This window comes from Benincasa hispida, chromosome 2, assembly GCF_027475165.1.
Source record: "Benincasa hispida cultivar pf3 chromosome 2, pf3_genome.v1.1, whole genome shotgun sequence".
Lineage (NCBI taxonomy): Eukaryota > Viridiplantae > Streptophyta > Magnoliopsida > Cucurbitales > Cucurbitaceae > Benincasa > Benincasa hispida.
The window spans coordinates 49743797-49761014 of record NC_143479.1 but is presented as its reverse complement, the minus strand read 5'-3'; the positions used below and the strand labels follow the sequence as shown (position 1 = coordinate 49761014).

Below are 17218 nucleotides of genomic sequence, written 5' to 3'. Positions count from 1 at the left end.
ATCAACAAACACTTCAAATATACAGGATGAAATTTGAGAAAAGAAGTACACAGATTAGTTTCCACCCGACCTATAACACATGAAAGAAAAGATTTTAAATCTACCAACCATAGAAATAAACAAGACAATAGTGAGACAAATCGTACGAACAAAGACAATAAGCAGATAAAGGAAAAGACTACTAAGAAAGACAGAAGAAAAGAAAACTGAGACAAAGAAGGGTACCACCTTACATACAATAGAAGGAGGAAATGTGAAGCTTCACTTGTTCTCTAATAAGCTGAACATTATGACAATCAATAAACAAATGCTTTAGTAATAATATAAAGAAAAAAGTGAAAGTGACTTAATTTAAGTTGTGATAAGGAATACAAAAAGGGAGGGGGAAGGGACTTACCAACAATAGTATGGTGAAGATGGAGTTGTCCTCATAGTTGTAAGGCAAAGAGGTCTCCTTTATAGAGAAGAGAAATATCGACATTCTATATGATGAGTAGGTCAATGGAAACCCCACCTAGTGAAATGAAGTGAATAGTGTACCATTGATGTGAACCAAATACATTGGGAATCAAAGAAACCACTACTATTACATCAAGAGAGTACTTGCAAACCACTACTTACAATCAAACTAGAGTAAACCAAACAAGAAAAACTTGGAAACTAAACAAGAGTTATGACATAGTTGCAATGAGATTGGAAAAAAACAACAAAGAAGCCAATAAACAATCAATTATCCTAGTATTATGCTTGGACAATAAGAACCAGCCTTAGAGCAACGAAATTCTTTCTTAAGTCGTTCTTACAATGAGATTAGATACATTGATCATCAAAGACCGATAATCAAAGACCAAAAACAAAATACTGAAATCAAGCATAGAGGAAAATAATCAGAGTAAGCTGAAAAGATGTGCAAAAAATAAGCTTATATTTGTCAAAAAAAAAAAAAAAGAAGGAAAAAAAAAACTGCAATGCCTCATCATCTGCAGATGAAGAGAAAGAAGACTTACTATTGGATCTAGTAACCCTACCAAGATCCATACACCATCCTCCATCCCCTACTATGCTCCAAACGAAGATCTCCATCCCCTACCAAGTAAGATCTGAGCTCCAACATGATTGTACGATTTCGAACTCGGATAGACAAGAGGGACAACACAAAAGATTGGAGAACCGAAAGAAGCGGAGAGGGGAAACCCTCATTTGGAGCAAAGAGAGCAAAGAAAACCAAAAGAAGTGACAAGATAAAGGAGGAACGAGAGTGGCGTTCGAAACAACAAGATGAAAGATGAAGCCGAAAGAAAGGGTTACAGATCTAGAGAAAAACACATATCTAGACTACCAAACATACCATAGTCTAGATCTAATTTCTTCAAATCCGACCAAAGAGAACCACAATGGCAGTCGATCGACAGGAACAAAGAAGAGGAAACTCCAAAACCCACTAGGAACGATGCCGATCGAAAACAATGGCAAAACCCTAAGGAGAAGAGATGGAAGGAAATGGAGCAAAATAATCGAAATAAGTAAAATGAGGGAGAGCAAAATAATCGAGCCAAACAATCTGTGGATTAAAGGGGATTTGGGCTCCAACTAGAGCCCCAAACGTTAGATGGGCTATAATAACCCACCCATCCGATTCTAAATAGGGGCCCAAACACCCCCTTAAATTTTATTCCAATCTTTTCTTAGACTACCCTTTTATATGTAGATTCTGAATGAAGTTTTACTAGCAATGCCATTAGAGTGACAATAGGAATGAAATGCCTTTCACTTTGGAAGAGATTAAAACAAATCTTAAAAGAATGCACTCCACTAAGGCTCCATTCTTAAATACACTACCAATAGTGTTTTACCAACAATATTATAGCATGATTGAATGCTACAACTATACTTCTTATAGTTTCCAAAATGCAAAAGCCAACTAAACATGTTTTTCATAGTGTTTTTTTCTTTTTAATCAAAATGTCATTGTGTTTGGAATGTCGTTTGATTGCTTGTATTTCATTTTACAAAATAAAATTGCAAACGTTGTAATCACAGTTACACTTATTGAAAATTTTGAATCCTCAAACTTATAAAAGCGTTAAAATTAAATCCACAAACTTACATAATTGTAAAAATTAGACCAACAAACATTTAATAGTAAAAATTGAACCTTCAAACTTATACCACTATTAAAATCAAACCCTCACACTTGCAACTTTATAGAATTTGAGCATTAAGTTTGAGGATTAAATTTTAACACTCATATAAATTTAACGAACTTAAGTGTTACAATTGAAACTTCAAGAATATAATTGCAACGACCATCATACTTCAAATGTGGAATTAACATTGAATGAGTTTGTTTCCCTCTCACTTCTCATGAGTGAGAATCTCACATTTGCACCTTTACGCAAAAATGGGACCTTCCACAAAAACAAAAAACAAACAGAAACATATAAGCCTCGGATATAGATGAAGGTATACTTTGATGATCTATAAGTAGTTGATAATTACATGATCGGGACTAATTCCTAGAGGAATGATGAACTAAGGAACCATCAGAATCACCAGTTGTGGCCAGTCAAGTTGGTGTATCTATTCAAAAGGTGGAGGGTTCAAAACCCATAATAATAATAATAATAAAGAAAGAACCATCCTCGACCAAAATTAATCCCTAGTAGCTAAAAGCTATTCGGTCAGCAACATGGTCCCGTCTTCTTTGGAAGACGCTCATCATTTGGTTCCTTAATTTCATCTCCATCACTTTGAAAATCAAAACCACATTCCACAAATATTGAATCAACAACAAAAAGCTAAAGAAGATGAAGGCAAGATTTGAACATAAATCAGAGAAAAGAGGGGAAGAAGAGTAAAAGAAGAAATCTGTACCTTTCAGTTTGTCTAAACCTTCACATAAATCCCCCTTTTTCAAAGGATTGAAAATCGTTGATCCACTTCACCATGTATATGTTGGAAGAAATGCTATTAACTCTTCGTGTAGGTTTACATCCTTTTAACTCCATGAGTTACATACTTTCATGAATGGATACGTCTATTTAAATTTTAACCAATTTGAAGAACAAACATAACTATTCGAATAACCACAAATTAGTCTATAAATATGCATCTTCTTCAAATTGGGTTTTAACCTTTTTCATAAACAATTTTTCCCATAAAACTTTATCCCTTTTATAAACTCGTTGAAGTTTGGTTTATTCCACAAAGTTGAGTTCATTGGATCTTGTGGACAAGGTGTTGCTTCCATAAAATAGATACTCTATTCTATCTAGGAGACAATTATTCTCAAAACTCAGGCACTAGAGATAAAAGTTTTAAGGAGAGAATGTGAAATCGTTGGGTTCAGATTCTTTTTTTAGAATGCAAGGACATAGTTGTACAACCTATAGAACAGATCTGTTCAAGTAAGGACGTGGTTCAGATTCTTTTCTAGATATAAGGTTCTGTATTTTATGTTTTTATGTGATATTATTCTTTTTAACAGTATATTATTAGCAATTAAGCATAAGGACATTCAAAAAGCATGTGGCCAGTGGCCGGATAAGGAGTCATCAGCTAACAGGAGCTGGCATGAACATGCTACAATGTCGAATTCCTTTAGCACAAATAAGTGTTCAGAGAGAATTCTGTAGTTATCATGAAAAGATTCAGGAATGGGGCGTGGACCTAGATTCATATAGTTTTGTAATTTAACTGCATTCAACTAAACTAAATGAATATGTAAGTTTAAATTTAAATGTAATTAAGAAATGGCCTCAGAGTTGGAAGCTGGCTACTAACCCTCAATTAAAATTTCCATTAGCCAAGGCTTCTGTGCTTGTATTTGGATATTTGAGTTCCACTCTGCCATTGCAAATGACTTTCTTGTTCTTCCATCTTAAACATCAAAAATTCAACAAACAATGAACACCAAGATCATTTCTGCATTAATTGACAATCCCATGCGGAAAAGGAGAAGTCATATAACAAATGATTCAACAGCTATGATAGGCTGACATGCTGGAAAATCAATTTACATATATAAGAAAAAGTTGTACGGCCAAAAAGAAAAAAAAAAAAAAAAGAAATAAGAAGCCATTCTATGATATGCTAACAACCATCTAGAAACCATTGAAAACTATTTTAACAATGACTCAAGACAAAAGGACTGCAAATCGTTTATATAGCGACTTGGATAAAAGTACAATTTTTACTAACCATCCAGAAACCATTGAAAATTATTTTAATTCATCCAAACCACATCAATCAAAATCAAGTGTGAAGATAGATTTGAAAGTCCTAAAAGAACGAATACTTCTAAAATCAAAATCTAAATAAAAAATTAAAAAAAATTATATCCATGAGTCCATGCTAGCTTACGAGACAACTTGTCTAACCTTACACTACAACAAGATGTCAAGGAAACTCGTATAATATTAAATCCTAGGTAAGTGGCTATCATGGTGATGTCCCCTTATTTACCACTAGGACAACCCATGATGGTTAAAATCAAAATCAAACTAAAACTAGATAGAGGAATGATGAACTAAGGAACCATCAGAATCACCATTTTCGGCTAAGTCAAGTAGGTGTATCTATTCAAAAGGTCGAGAGTTCAAAACCCACAACAACAACAACAACAACAACAAGAGAGAACCATCAGCGACCAAAATTAATCCCCAATAGCTAAAAGCTGTTCGGTCCGCCTCATGGTTGCGTCTTCTTCGGAAGACGCTCATCATTTGATTCCTTAATTTCATCTCCATTAATTTTAAAATCAAAATCACACTCCTCAATTATTTGAATCAACAAACAAAAAATAAAGAAGATGAAGGCAAAATTTGAACACAACACAGAGAAAAGTAGGGAATTTTAAAGCATCATGTACTTACAATTTTCTCTTGTATAGTTTCATTCACAGTCGTTCCATTATTGTTCACGTGAGCTAACTCCCAAATTCAAATTAAAATAGGCTCTTCATTAGTGCTCTATAAGTTTGGGAGAAGAGTAAGAGAAGGAAATTTGTACCTTTCAGTCTGACTTAACCTTCACATAAATTGTTAAGGATTAAGCATAAGGGCATTCAAAAAGCATGTGACCATGGCCCAAAAGCCTACTTACTCACAATAGTCAGCAGTTGACAGGAACTCGCATGAACATAAGCTTCAATGTCGAATTCCTTAACAAAAATAAGTCTCTCAAAAAAAATTCTGTAGTTAAACCTGAGAAACATCAGATGACAGTGGAAGATGTCATGAAACGAAGCTGGAAAGGGGCGTAGAAAAAAGTAGTCACATTTTGAAAGGACCAAGATTCATATAGTTTTGCAATTCGACTGCATTAAACTAAACAAAATCAATATGTAAGTTTAAATTCAAATGGGGAATAAGAAATGGCCTCAGAGTTGATAATTAGGCTCCTAACCCTCAATCAAAATTCCCCATTAGCAAAGGCTTTCTGTGCCTGTATTTGGACATTTGAGTTTCCTTGCTTCCAATTCTGCCATTGCAATTGACTTTATCGGTCTTGCTGACCATCTTAAATATAAAAAAATCAACAAACAGTGAACACTTTTATCATTTCAGCATTAATTGACAATCTAATGCGGAAAAGGAGAAGTCCTATAACAAATGATTCAAAAGTTATGATATACTGACATGCTGGAAAATCAATTATATACATAAGAAAAAGTGGAACAGCGAAAAAGAAAAAAGCAAGCAGCCATTCTATGATATGCAGCGAGTAAGAGATCTCAACATATCAGCGAATAGGTTCAAATGCACAAAATTGTAATTTTGTAACCATTCAACCACAGTCCTCAAAATTAATTTCAAACCTCCCAGATTCTGAAAACACTAAAAAGTAGCTTTTTTTGCTTAGGTCACAAAGCAACAACCAACGTCAAATTCTCTCCAAAGCCCATTCAGGGTTCGCACCTATCGCGAATTGATGGGATCTTTTCCTCGAATGTGAAATCGTACAAGAGGGGTCAGACATGCAGTCGCGAATGGGCACTGACCGTTGCTTTGCGACTCATTATTTTTAGATTTATGGTCTTTTGACATTAACCAAACCAAATTTGGGTCATTCGTAGAAAAAAAACTTCACTTATTGATAAGGACTAAAGTTACAGTTCTTAAACTAAATAATCATCATCCCTCATTAAATTCAAAAGACGATTACTTAAATTAGAAAATAGCATTCACACATTATGAAGGAAAGCAACAATAAGTGAAGTTTACTTAAGATCAACCCATACAGCAGAAAGACACTAATTGAATGGGGGGAAATCTGTGGGTAAACTTACTTCGGGAGTTTCTCGGGGAAAATGCTCTCGGGTTTCCTACAAAATCAGACAAAATTTTAGGTATGAGGGCTGGTGAACCTGAACGGAGAACGTTGTTGTGAACGGTTGTGAACAAACGACCGGTCTGGGCTTCGGTTGCTGGGCCAACGGCTGAGTGGACGCTGAACGGAAAACGCTAACGCCGGAGGCCTGCTGGTGATTTAGTGAAAGCTGAACGAACGAGATGAAGCTAATCGTAAAGTGAAGACGAGCACGAGAGAGGGGAAGAGAAGAGGAGAAATCAATAAAACCTTGAGGGTTCGTTTTGCTGCCATGAAATGGATTTTACTCAAAGTTCGAAGATGGAATTCATTCATAAACGTACAAATTTTAACGATGAACACTATTAAAATTGAGTTATATAATACCCACTTACGAAGTTGATGGTTAAATATCCGATGTTTATCATTTAGGTCATGCTACCAATCTATAATGAAAACTGTTATAATTATAATAAGGTTTCATCGATAACTTAATCATAATGGGTTAATCGTAAATATAATTGGATTAATCGTGTAACATACAGTTACAAATCTGTCACATTTACTATTATTGTTACCATTATTGTTCAACCCTAACAATAACCGTAATGGTAAAGGTAAAGTAAGTGTAACAAATTTATAATTATCATTTTATTAAAGTAACAATATCTATAATGGTAACGATAATGGTATTGATTCCCATATAATCAAGCACGATCAGATTAAGAACCTTCGATTCCTCAATTAGATTTCCATTTTGATTTCAAATTTTTGGAGGCAGTCCCTATAGTTCATTACGATTACAGACAGATGGACAATAATAAACGTAATCAAATGGAACCCACTTTTCATAGTGTAAACATGACCTTAATAGTGTTCTTAGCGATTCATTGGTTTCTACTTTTCTTTCCATGAAAATAAAGGAAAAGAAACGAGAAATCGAAAGGGAGAAGGAAGCAGGAGGAACGGAAGAAAAAACCAATCCACGATATATCGTCTTATGGATATAGCTTTAGTAGCTCAACAAAATCATGGATATAGTATTCAATTAACGTTGATATACTGCCAAAATATCGTGGAAATCTCGCTCAACAAAAACCACAATTTATCCCTTCAAGATTTAACTATAGCAATTTCTAACTTGGCTTTCCACCAAATAACATATCTATATGAAGGAGGAAGACCATCAATTAGTGAGATGTATCCACTGATAGATTCTATATATTGGTTGTACGAGTCATTTTTCAACGTAGGGTCACTTAGAAGCAATATTGTGATTTCTATCAGAATTGTCAGGGTTTTGGATTAGATGCTCCAAAGTCATTTTTAGTATTAGACAGATACATTTTATAATAAATAATTTACAATTACATTTTTATATGCAATAATTTCATGTCACCTTTAATTTATTAATTAATTGCCAGTATTTGTTATGTAATTATTTTTCGATTTGTTTTTAAAATTTCTATTCTCACATGGACCTTTCTACCGAAATTCACTGTATACATCTAAATATTATCTTACTTTATAGAAATTATAATTAAAAATGGTCAATTATAGTCTAATTAAACCATAATCAAAGTTACATTAACTAATTATTATATTTTCATCCATTTTCATAAAGTTTCATGAAACCCCGTTGAAGTTTATATTACCATAAAGTTGGTGTCTCGGTATTCTATCTAAAGCTTTTTAATAACCTTTGATAGGAGGTATATATCTTTTTTATATCTTTTTTATTTTTATTTTTAAATAATCTTCAATTAAAATATAATGTTTTTTTAAAGTCTTTTAAATACATTCTTAAAAGGGTTGTTTTCAAATATAGAAAAATGGACCAAAATATTTATAAATATAACAAAATCTCACTATTTACCAATTGGAAGAGGGAGGAGCATTAATGAACTCTAGCGAACAACTCCAGACTCCGACAACCACCTCCGATGACAACTCCGGGCTCCAACAACCACCTCCGATGACAAACCCGACGACCAACTTTGGTCTACGTACAACCTTCGCGTGACCAACTCCAACAACTACCTCCAATAACAACTCCGGTGACCTAACTCCGATGACCACCTTCGTGCAACCAACTCCGACGACCGATTTCGGACTCCAACAACCACCTCCGATAACAAACTCCGATGACCAACTTCGACAACCACCTTCGTATGCTCCACTAACCACCTTCGACTACAAACTCCGACGAAATCACCTTCAATGATCAACTTCGATGACCACCTTCAAGCGAGCAACTCTGACGACCAACTCTTAATAACCATCTCCCACGACAAACTCCGGCAACCAACTCTAATTCCATCTTCATGCCACCAACTTCAGGCTCCGACAACACCTCCGACTACAAACTCCGACAAAAATCATCTTTGATGATCAACTTCAACGACCGCCAACTTATCCTTTGATCTTTAAATTTTGAATTTAATTTTCATTTAGCCTCTAAAATCTCAAAATATTAGACATTAAGGGCCAATATGACCCACCAACAAACATTAGATATAAATGTTACTGACATGACTAATAATAGATGGAAGTACGAAAAAAATTCATATTACGATAGTACTAGAAATATTTTCGAGCTAGGTGATGAGAGTGTCCGGATAGGTGTAAGAGAGTTCAAAAAGGAGGATAAAGTGAGAAAGATGAGAAGAAAAATTACAAGAGACTTCATTAGCTACATTAGTTTCATCTTTGAGAATGAAACTAAAACCTCTCGAGAGAAATTATGATTTATGACACACTACTGTTACATGTTACTTTGATCCATCTAGGCCAGGCCCTTTTAGACATACCTTTACTAATCATACATACCGAGAACTGATGGAGAACATAGTAAGATTACAATGATCTATTGCTTACTCTTCAAAAATTTGTCACCACTGATTCTACCACACAACTTATTAAGATATGAGCTCTCATCAGCTCGAGCCTTCAGCTTAAACCATAAATAACATGAAAGAAAATTACTGTTATTCAGTGATTTTCTCTCTCATTTTCCCCCCCACTACATCTATTCATTTCTGAGGCAGAACTAAGATATGTTGCAGAATATAAATACCAACCAGATCAACTGCTTCCTGTCAACAAGTTGTAATATAAAGGAGCTCTATGATCCGGTCATGTATCTCGAGGTCCATCAAAAGACTGCGTCTTTCTTAGATTCCAGTGAAGGCCATCATGAATGCTACGCAAGAAGTCGTTTGTCGAGTCTACCTGGCACGCTGTAGGCACTGGCCAAGGCGCCATGCTGCATACAAGTGCATCTCCGGCTGCCAATTGCTTCCTGTCCTTCCCATCGAAAGATGCCCATGCATGCCCCCTGCTATTGAAAGGCACTTGTATACGTATTGTAACATACTCTGGAAATATCAAGGGTCGGAAAGACAAGGAATGCGGGCATATCGGAGTAAATAAAATGCCAGGAACCTGTGAATGTCATGGTAGCATTTAAGAAATTGTCACTCTTACCAACTATTAACTGAACGGTCTCTCGACCAAAGTACAAACCTGAGGATGGACCATTGATCCCCCAGCAGCCAATGAGTATGCTGTGCTGCCAGAAGTAGTTGATAGAATCAGTCCATCCCCTTGGACACAAGTTACAAAGGAACGGTCACAATAACATTCCAAATTCGTAAGGTATGATGATATTCCCCGATCAATTGTAACCTCATTCAGCACGAGTATAGGTTCTTCAGTTTCATATTCGTTTCTTGCTGCATCTCGAATAACATGGCACTGCAGTCGGTGTCGCAATGTAATACTAATTGGACCCTTTAGCACTGAATCCAAGCATTCTTTGTAATGCTCACTGTCTGAAGTATGTTAAAGAAACTTTTCAGCAATGAATGGATAAAAATGACATTGGTGCAATATGTTAGTTTAAGAATAACTTTTTAACATAAAGGAAGCTATCACAGATGTCTTTGGGAAGAAAATCAAGTAATTTCTGGTACAATAACAAATGAATTCATTTCTAAGGCAAATAATACTTCCTCAGAACTCAAGGATACGAAAAGGAGTCATAAAACCCAGAGATCCTAAAGAAAATGCAACAAGTGGAGGAACTGGTCCTTTAAACATTGATGCTGCCTGCAATCAAGTTCCATATTAATCCATAAACAAACTTTCAAAGTAAAAACCTCAAAAAGTCATAAAATCATCTAATAAGAAAGTCAGGACTCTTACTAACAAAAACTTTAAATGTCATTTATAAGAATAGTTACACTACCATTTATTGTTAAGGTCATAGTTAACATTAACAACAAAAGTAGCAAGACTTAACAACTCCTCTTTTGCGGCAGGCACACAGATTTATAAACAAGGGATACACCCTTCTCAGTCAATTACGTAAGGCAGTGTCTGCCGAGTTTTCCATATTTGACGAGGATGGCTAATGAAAGCATACAGTACATAGTTATTTGTTAATGAACTTGATATGTGGTGTAGACATGACTTTTCTTGAACAGGATTTGTTCCAACTGTGTCCTAATGAACTTAATAGGCAGACATGAAATTTTTTTTAAGTACTGCAATAACAATGACAGTTATAATGTCTAGAACAATAAGAAGATACTCCAGAAAGTGCAATTGTTTGACATACCCAAAGCACTGTTCCATCTCCACCAAGAGTAACCACAAGATCAACTTTTGTGTGGAGAAGCATAATTTCCTCGTCTGCCAAGAAATAGAAAAGAGGAGTTGAGAGTGCACAATTAGGTGCAAAAACCGTAAGTGGTTGCCATGAAAATCATAGCTCAATATGCAGTTAACGCCATCCTTGATTAAATGAACATTGCAAACGGAGTGACAGATGCAGTAAGAATAATAAGTTTGCAATAAGTCTAACATAATAGCAACCTTTCACACTCACCGCTTTTCCATGTCTGGACAAAATTGTAGTAGTCTGACTCTGTCAGAAGCTCGTTTTTGACACGTGGTTCCACGTAGATGTGAAGACCTTTATGTTCTCTCAACCATCTAGGATGAATAGAAAATGAGAATAAGGAAATTATAGCATTCTTTTCAAATTATGTTGATACTCTTGTTATGATGCATAGAAACTTTGATCTAGCCAAAAAAATGAGCAAAATTTCCGTGTCTAACTGAAAAGATAAATGTGAAACCATGAAGTTGACCAACGATGATTTTCATAATTTAACACAACTTTTTCCTAAAATAGGATGAAGATTTTCTTTATAACATTGCTATTGCCATACTTATGCTTAGAATGATGATGATTTTTACATATTTCTATTTTCGCATAAAATGAAAAGAACCGGGAAAACTGATTTAGCTACTAAAAAAGGTACACACCTGACCATCTCTAAACAAATAATTCGAACCGACATTGAGTTGGGTTTGGTCAATATAAGCACAGTCTGAGGTTGAGATTCCCACTTCAAAGAAATCTGAAATGAAAATGTTTTATCAATTAAAAAGTGGTCCCAATCAACCACATTAACAGGGATAAATGGATGGGAAAGAAAAATTAAAATCACCAAAGAGAGGGTTGAAACAATCAAAAACCAACTAAAATAATGCTTGCATCGTATCCTTCAGTTCTGAACTAAAATATAAACATACAAAGACCAGTCATTTACAGAGTTGTGCTCATAAGTTCAGTTTTTCATTTCTGTTTTCTCATAAAATCAACTTTTAGAAAATCGGATACCGCCATATCTTAAACTATCACATATATAAGTAACAGGTTAGTTTTGTGAAAGCCATTGAGATGTGTCTGCCTATGTTCAGCAGAAACAAACCTGTCTACTACTACGCTCTGCAGTTGTTATGTTTCCTTTTTCAAAGGAGACAACATCATGCTTGTGTCGATCACTATGCTCGCCGTTGCAGCACCATGAAAGTTTAAATGATGCCTGTAATTGCAAACTCATACGGGATTAACACAACTATGTAAATATCTATTATCATTTTATCATTTGTTACATTTTGATGTACTTTTTTCTGAAGTTTTGTGCTGATTTTATCGACAAAAAGGAGAACTAAGTGTCCTCTTCAAAAAGTTAAAAACAAAAAATAAAAAGCTCAACCAATATTAATAAGATTTAACGGGAGTATAATTACATAAGAAACTGTTCATAAAACATCACTAAGGACATTTGAATTACGAACTGTGTGTGGAACACTACTAGGAACGTTGAGATTTTGCTAAACCAAAATTCCTAATCCCTTTTCCTTTTATTTTTTTTTTTTTTTGGTCATCAAATCATCTGCTGTTTCTTTCGAATGACACTCCCCACCAGAACGAAGGGCCCTTCATTGCATTTGTCGATAGGATTTTGCTCTCTTTTTTCTTTTGTTATTGTTGTTTTTTTTTCAAACTTTTTATTTTGCTTTCCATCTATCGTTCAATGTTCGTGAACAGGTAGATATTTATGCATCGCACATTTATAACTTAGAGAAATAATGAAACTTCAGAGAACTTTTGATTTTATTTATTTATTTATTTTGTGCACTGAATGGGCACATTTTTTTCCCTTTGTTATTGCATCATAAAGAAGTATGACTGTTTGGTCTTGGATTTCATTTAGAAATCTTAGTCATTAGATATGGTCAATTATAGAAATGTGTAATTTGTGTTTTCGTCTTCTTAATGAAATTTTATTAAATAAGCTAAAGACAATTGAAATATTAATTCGGTCTCTATAATCAGAATCAGAAAAAAGCAGCAGAGACGTCCATAACTCAAAAAAAAATTGTGATAGAAACAGGTAAATAGATAATCGAATACCTTTCTAGTATATTTTTTGGACAGCTTCTGAGAAACAGAATCAATGCCCCCATCTTGAAGAACTTCATGAGAACATATTCCATTTGATCCACAACAGCATTCTGATTGTTCTGGGGCTTGTGGGGGTAGATTCCTTGACCTTTTACTATCATATCCATTGCGTTCTGCGGGTGACGGCCCTATAATGCACAAGTATAAATAATTGTAAGAAAAACAATACCAATTATGAGAGACTAAAAGCAAACCAGAGGAAGGGTTCTACTTTGAATAATTTACACACAGTACAGTTAATACGCCTTTTGCACATGTTCTACGTGGTATTTGAATAACATTGCTGTACATAGCATTTAAAATTACATTTTAATTTGAACATTAGTGAATGTCATTTTGAATTTACCGTAAGGTAAGAAGTTATTTTCAATCCAACACTATTTCTAAAAAAATTAACTTTTACCTACTTTGCCTAAAAGTCGTAAGATATCTATAGAAAAATGTAGAGATGTTCATTCGACGAAAGTTAATGTTCCCTGATCGATAGAAATTGGAGAGATTTGGAACATGATTGGAGAAGTGAATTTTTTTAATTAATGATAAAATACCCAGTGAATCAAGCACCTCTTAAATTTGAAAGAAATGGGTTCTAATATACCAAAAACTGTATAACGAAAACCATTTTGACATCAAACTGAAAAAAACTGGGATGAAGTTTGTCCAGCTTTCTTGAAAAAAATATAAAAGATCTGCACCTTAAGACATTTAAGGTGTTTAAAAGCATTATATTAATACTTTCTGCATTCTGAGCACGAAACATCAACAAAGATATTCTAAATGATCCAATAAATCCTGTAAGAAAAACCTTTATACTCAAGTTGAAGATTTCTTGTCCTCTCAAGTTCAAATTTGCGCTTCCATTCAGCAGCCTCAGCCTGTGCAGCAGCCTTTCCCTCAGCTGCCTTTCTTAGTGCTTTTGCAACAGCTGGAGATCATAGAACATATACAAGCAGCATAATTTAACCAACTCATATTCAATAGCTCTGAAAAACCACATAAATGTAAGGAAATTATTAGTATTAGATGATGTAATATTAAATTTGCCTTGACCCATCAACTTAAGTTTTTGGGTCAATCGGTGATTTAACATGATATCAAAGTAGGTGGTCCAGAAGGTTTTGTGTTCAAACCCTAAAATGTTATTTCCTCCCAAATTAATATTGATTTCCACTTGTTGGATCTTCTACATATTTTCAAGCCCACAAGTAAGTGGAAGTGTTAGATGATATAATATTAAATTTGTCAACACCCATCAACTTAAGCTTTTTAGTCAATTGGTGAGTTAACAATTGGAAACAGCACATGATTCAGTAAAATATTTGATATAAAACTGTGATACATACTTCTCAAGGCCTCTGAAAACTCAATAAGGTGATCATCAGTCTCCATCAATGGAGACCGTTGAAGAAGTTCCTGGACAGCCTTCTCAGAATTTAACAGAGAAGTTGCATTAAGAAAACCATTATCCGCCATTGGACTTGAAAAGTTTCCTTCTCCCTATATCAACAGCAGTTTTGTTGACTAAAAAACTAAATAACTCGAGAAACAGAAGTCCAAGACAATATAAAACATCGTTTTCTTTACAGGGAAATTGTAAAGCAACATTCTAAAACAATAGAAGTAAAGGGAAAGTAACCCCATTTTTCCACAAAAGACTTGGGAATTTCAGAAAGAAAGAAAAAAACCAAACAGTTCTATATGATTTTTTTTTTTTTTTTGTACTAAAAAAGCATCTTATACCACATGATCCATCCATCAGTATCATCATCAAATTCAACATCAAACAGACTAATTCCCAATTCCTCCAAATCAGTAACAAAAACCCACCAAATTATTCCACATTTAACACGATGATGCAGGAACACAACACGAAAATCAAAACTAAAACACTTCTAGTGAAAAAAAAAATCCCCAAAATATAAAGGAAACAAACAAAGCATCACATCCTCAACTAACTCAAGAACCAACAAAAATTCCCACCATGAAAAAAACCCAGAAAACCAATTAACAGATCAAAAACCCCAAACAAGACATGGGGTCGATTCACAAATCAAGATCACAACAAAGAAAACAGTAAATACAAAGAGAGAGAGAGAGAGAGAGAGAGAGAGAGAGAGATTACAGAGGAATTCAACTTGCTGGGAGCCATGGGTGTTAAAGAAGAAGGAAGAAAAGGGAAAATCCCAAACCCCTCGTTAAGCTCTCCTACAACCGCAACCGCTTGAAAATGGCCGCAGCAGCAGCAGGAGGAGGAGCATTCGATTGAAATGTGAAATTTCAGTTAAATTTAGGGAACACCCACTTGATCCAGAAGGAAATTAAGGGAGATGGAAGGAAGTTTATAGAAGCTAGAGAGAGAGAGAGAGATAAGAGAGAGAAAGCAAGGTGTGTGGGGCCATGGAAGAACGCGTGGCAATTGAGGCAGAGCTAGAAGAAGCAGAAGAGGAAAGAATGGCGCTGTGTGAAATTGAAGTATGTCTAACCAACCAACTACAAAATCTGAAATGACTAGAATACCCCTATGAATTTGGAAAAAGACCTTTGAGGACAAACAAAGTTGAGAAACTTTCCTATCATTCTTTTTGGTGTATTATTATTTGTGTGGGTAGGTGGATTTGGGAATGAAAGCTGGAACTCTTTTTGGGAGTATATGAAGAATTGTTCAACTTTTTCTTTTCTTTCTTTTCTTTTTTTTAATTGTCTCTTTTTTTTTTTTTTGGAATGGCAAAAGATTAGTATAATAATAATATAATATTATTAATATTATCGAGTCTGAACTACAAATGTAATTGAATTATTTTTTATCACGTTTATTTAGAATTACGTACCTATCACATTTACTGTTACCATTACCGTTTAACCTTAACGATAAAGATAAGGGTAAAATTAACAGTAAGGGTAACAAATTCATAATTCTCATATGATTACAGTAACAATATCTGTAACGATAAAGGTAGTGGGTCTCACGTAATTTTTAAGCATAATCAGATTGAGCACCCTCCATTCCTCAATTAGATTGTACGATTTGAATACCGATTTGGAGTCAAGTCCCATATTTCATTACGATCATGAAACACAAGTAAACAAAGAAAAAATGTTATCAAGTGGGACCCACTTTTAACATTACTATTGATGGATTATATTTTACCTAGTGTAAGGTATGACTTTAGTGTTATAATTGCACTCTCAAATTGGTCACATCATTGCAAAGAAAATATATAAATCACGTAATAGTGAATATGTTGACCTATATATGAGATGTTGCACCAGAGTGATATTCAACCACTCTGAAGTTTTATGTTAGTACTTAGTCTGAATCGGAGTCGAGTTGAGTTAGATAATAATGTTTCTTTTGAAAATGAATAGTTTGCCCCTTTTATTCATGTGGTAGGTTTTTGTAATGAGTGGATTTTGCCCTAGTGATATTAGTTTACTCGAATTGATAATGTTGTCGAACTCATGTATAGTCGACAAAGGCCTAGGACTGCTGCCATAAGATTATGATACTGGTGACATTATTATAATTTAACTTAACCACTGGAAGTGGTGTTTGAGTGTAGTTATTCAAATCAATAGTTTAGGTATTCTTTGGTAATCATTTTATCTTTTGTGTTATGTTTTTAAAATTAAGCCTATGTCATTTTCATTTCTTATCATGATTTACATATTTTTTAAGTACAATGATTGAATTCTTAGCCAAATTTTATAAACAAAAAATACGTTTTTAAAAGCTATTTTTTCTAGTTTTTAAATTTTAACTTGGTTTTTTAAACAATTGATAAAAAATAGATAACAACGAAAGAAATTTGGAGGTGTAAGTAGTGTCCATAGGCTTAATTTTAAAAAACAGAAACTCAAAAACTAAATCGTTACCAACCAGGGCTTTAGAGTGCAACTTTAACCAATTTTTTGTTGGTTAAAATACATTTTTGTCCTCATATTTAAAGTCCGTTTAATTTTAGTCCTTGTACTTCTAATTGTCCAATTTTAGTCTCTATACTTTCAATAAATCTTAAATTTAGTCCTTCAAATTTATTTATGTTCGAATTTGGTTATATAATAATTATGATTTTCATGCAATTAAAT

At 34.2% G+C, this 17218-nt stretch overlaps 1 protein-coding gene and 1 long non-coding RNA gene across 2 annotated transcripts; both read right to left on the bottom strand.

The window, feature by feature from the left end:
- Positions 1 to 6666, bottom strand: LOC150037973 (uncharacterized). The gene is made up of 3 exons (XR_016527578.1): positions 6290 to 6666; positions 398 to 5519; positions 1 to 280 (listed from the first exon to the last, which is right to left on the bottom strand). It is a non-coding gene; the product is annotated as an uncharacterized LOC150037973 (long non-coding RNA).
- A 2304-nt stretch (positions 6667 to 8970) lies between these two features.
- NADK1 (NAD kinase 1) lies at positions 8971 to 15796 on the bottom strand. The gene is made up of 11 exons (XM_039023478.2): positions 15255 to 15796; positions 14476 to 14629; positions 13938 to 14057; positions 13082 to 13260; positions 12093 to 12206; positions 11644 to 11738; positions 11201 to 11307; positions 10931 to 11004; positions 10341 to 10419; positions 9835 to 10142; positions 8971 to 9753 (listed from the first exon to the last, which is right to left on the bottom strand). The coding sequence occupies exons 1-11, from the start codon at positions 15279 to 15281 to the stop codon at positions 9445 to 9447; spliced, it is 1566 nt and encodes a 521-aa protein (XP_038879406.1). The 5' UTR covers positions 15282 to 15796; the 3' UTR covers positions 8971 to 9444.
- Positions 15797 to 17218: the final 1422 nt, after the last annotated feature.

Coding starts and splice junctions, on each gene's coding strand:
- NADK1 (XM_039023478.2), bottom strand. CDS start 15,281: ATGGCTCCCAGCAAGTTGAATTCCTCT. Junction 11,308..11,643: donor ATTTGTTTAGAGATGGTCAG/GTGTGTACCTTT, acceptor TATTCATCCTAG/ATGGTTGAGAGAACATAAAG. Junction 10,420..10,930: donor GAGATGGAACAGTGCTTTGG/GTATGTCAAACA, acceptor ACTTGATTGCAG/GCAGCATCAATGTTTAAAGG.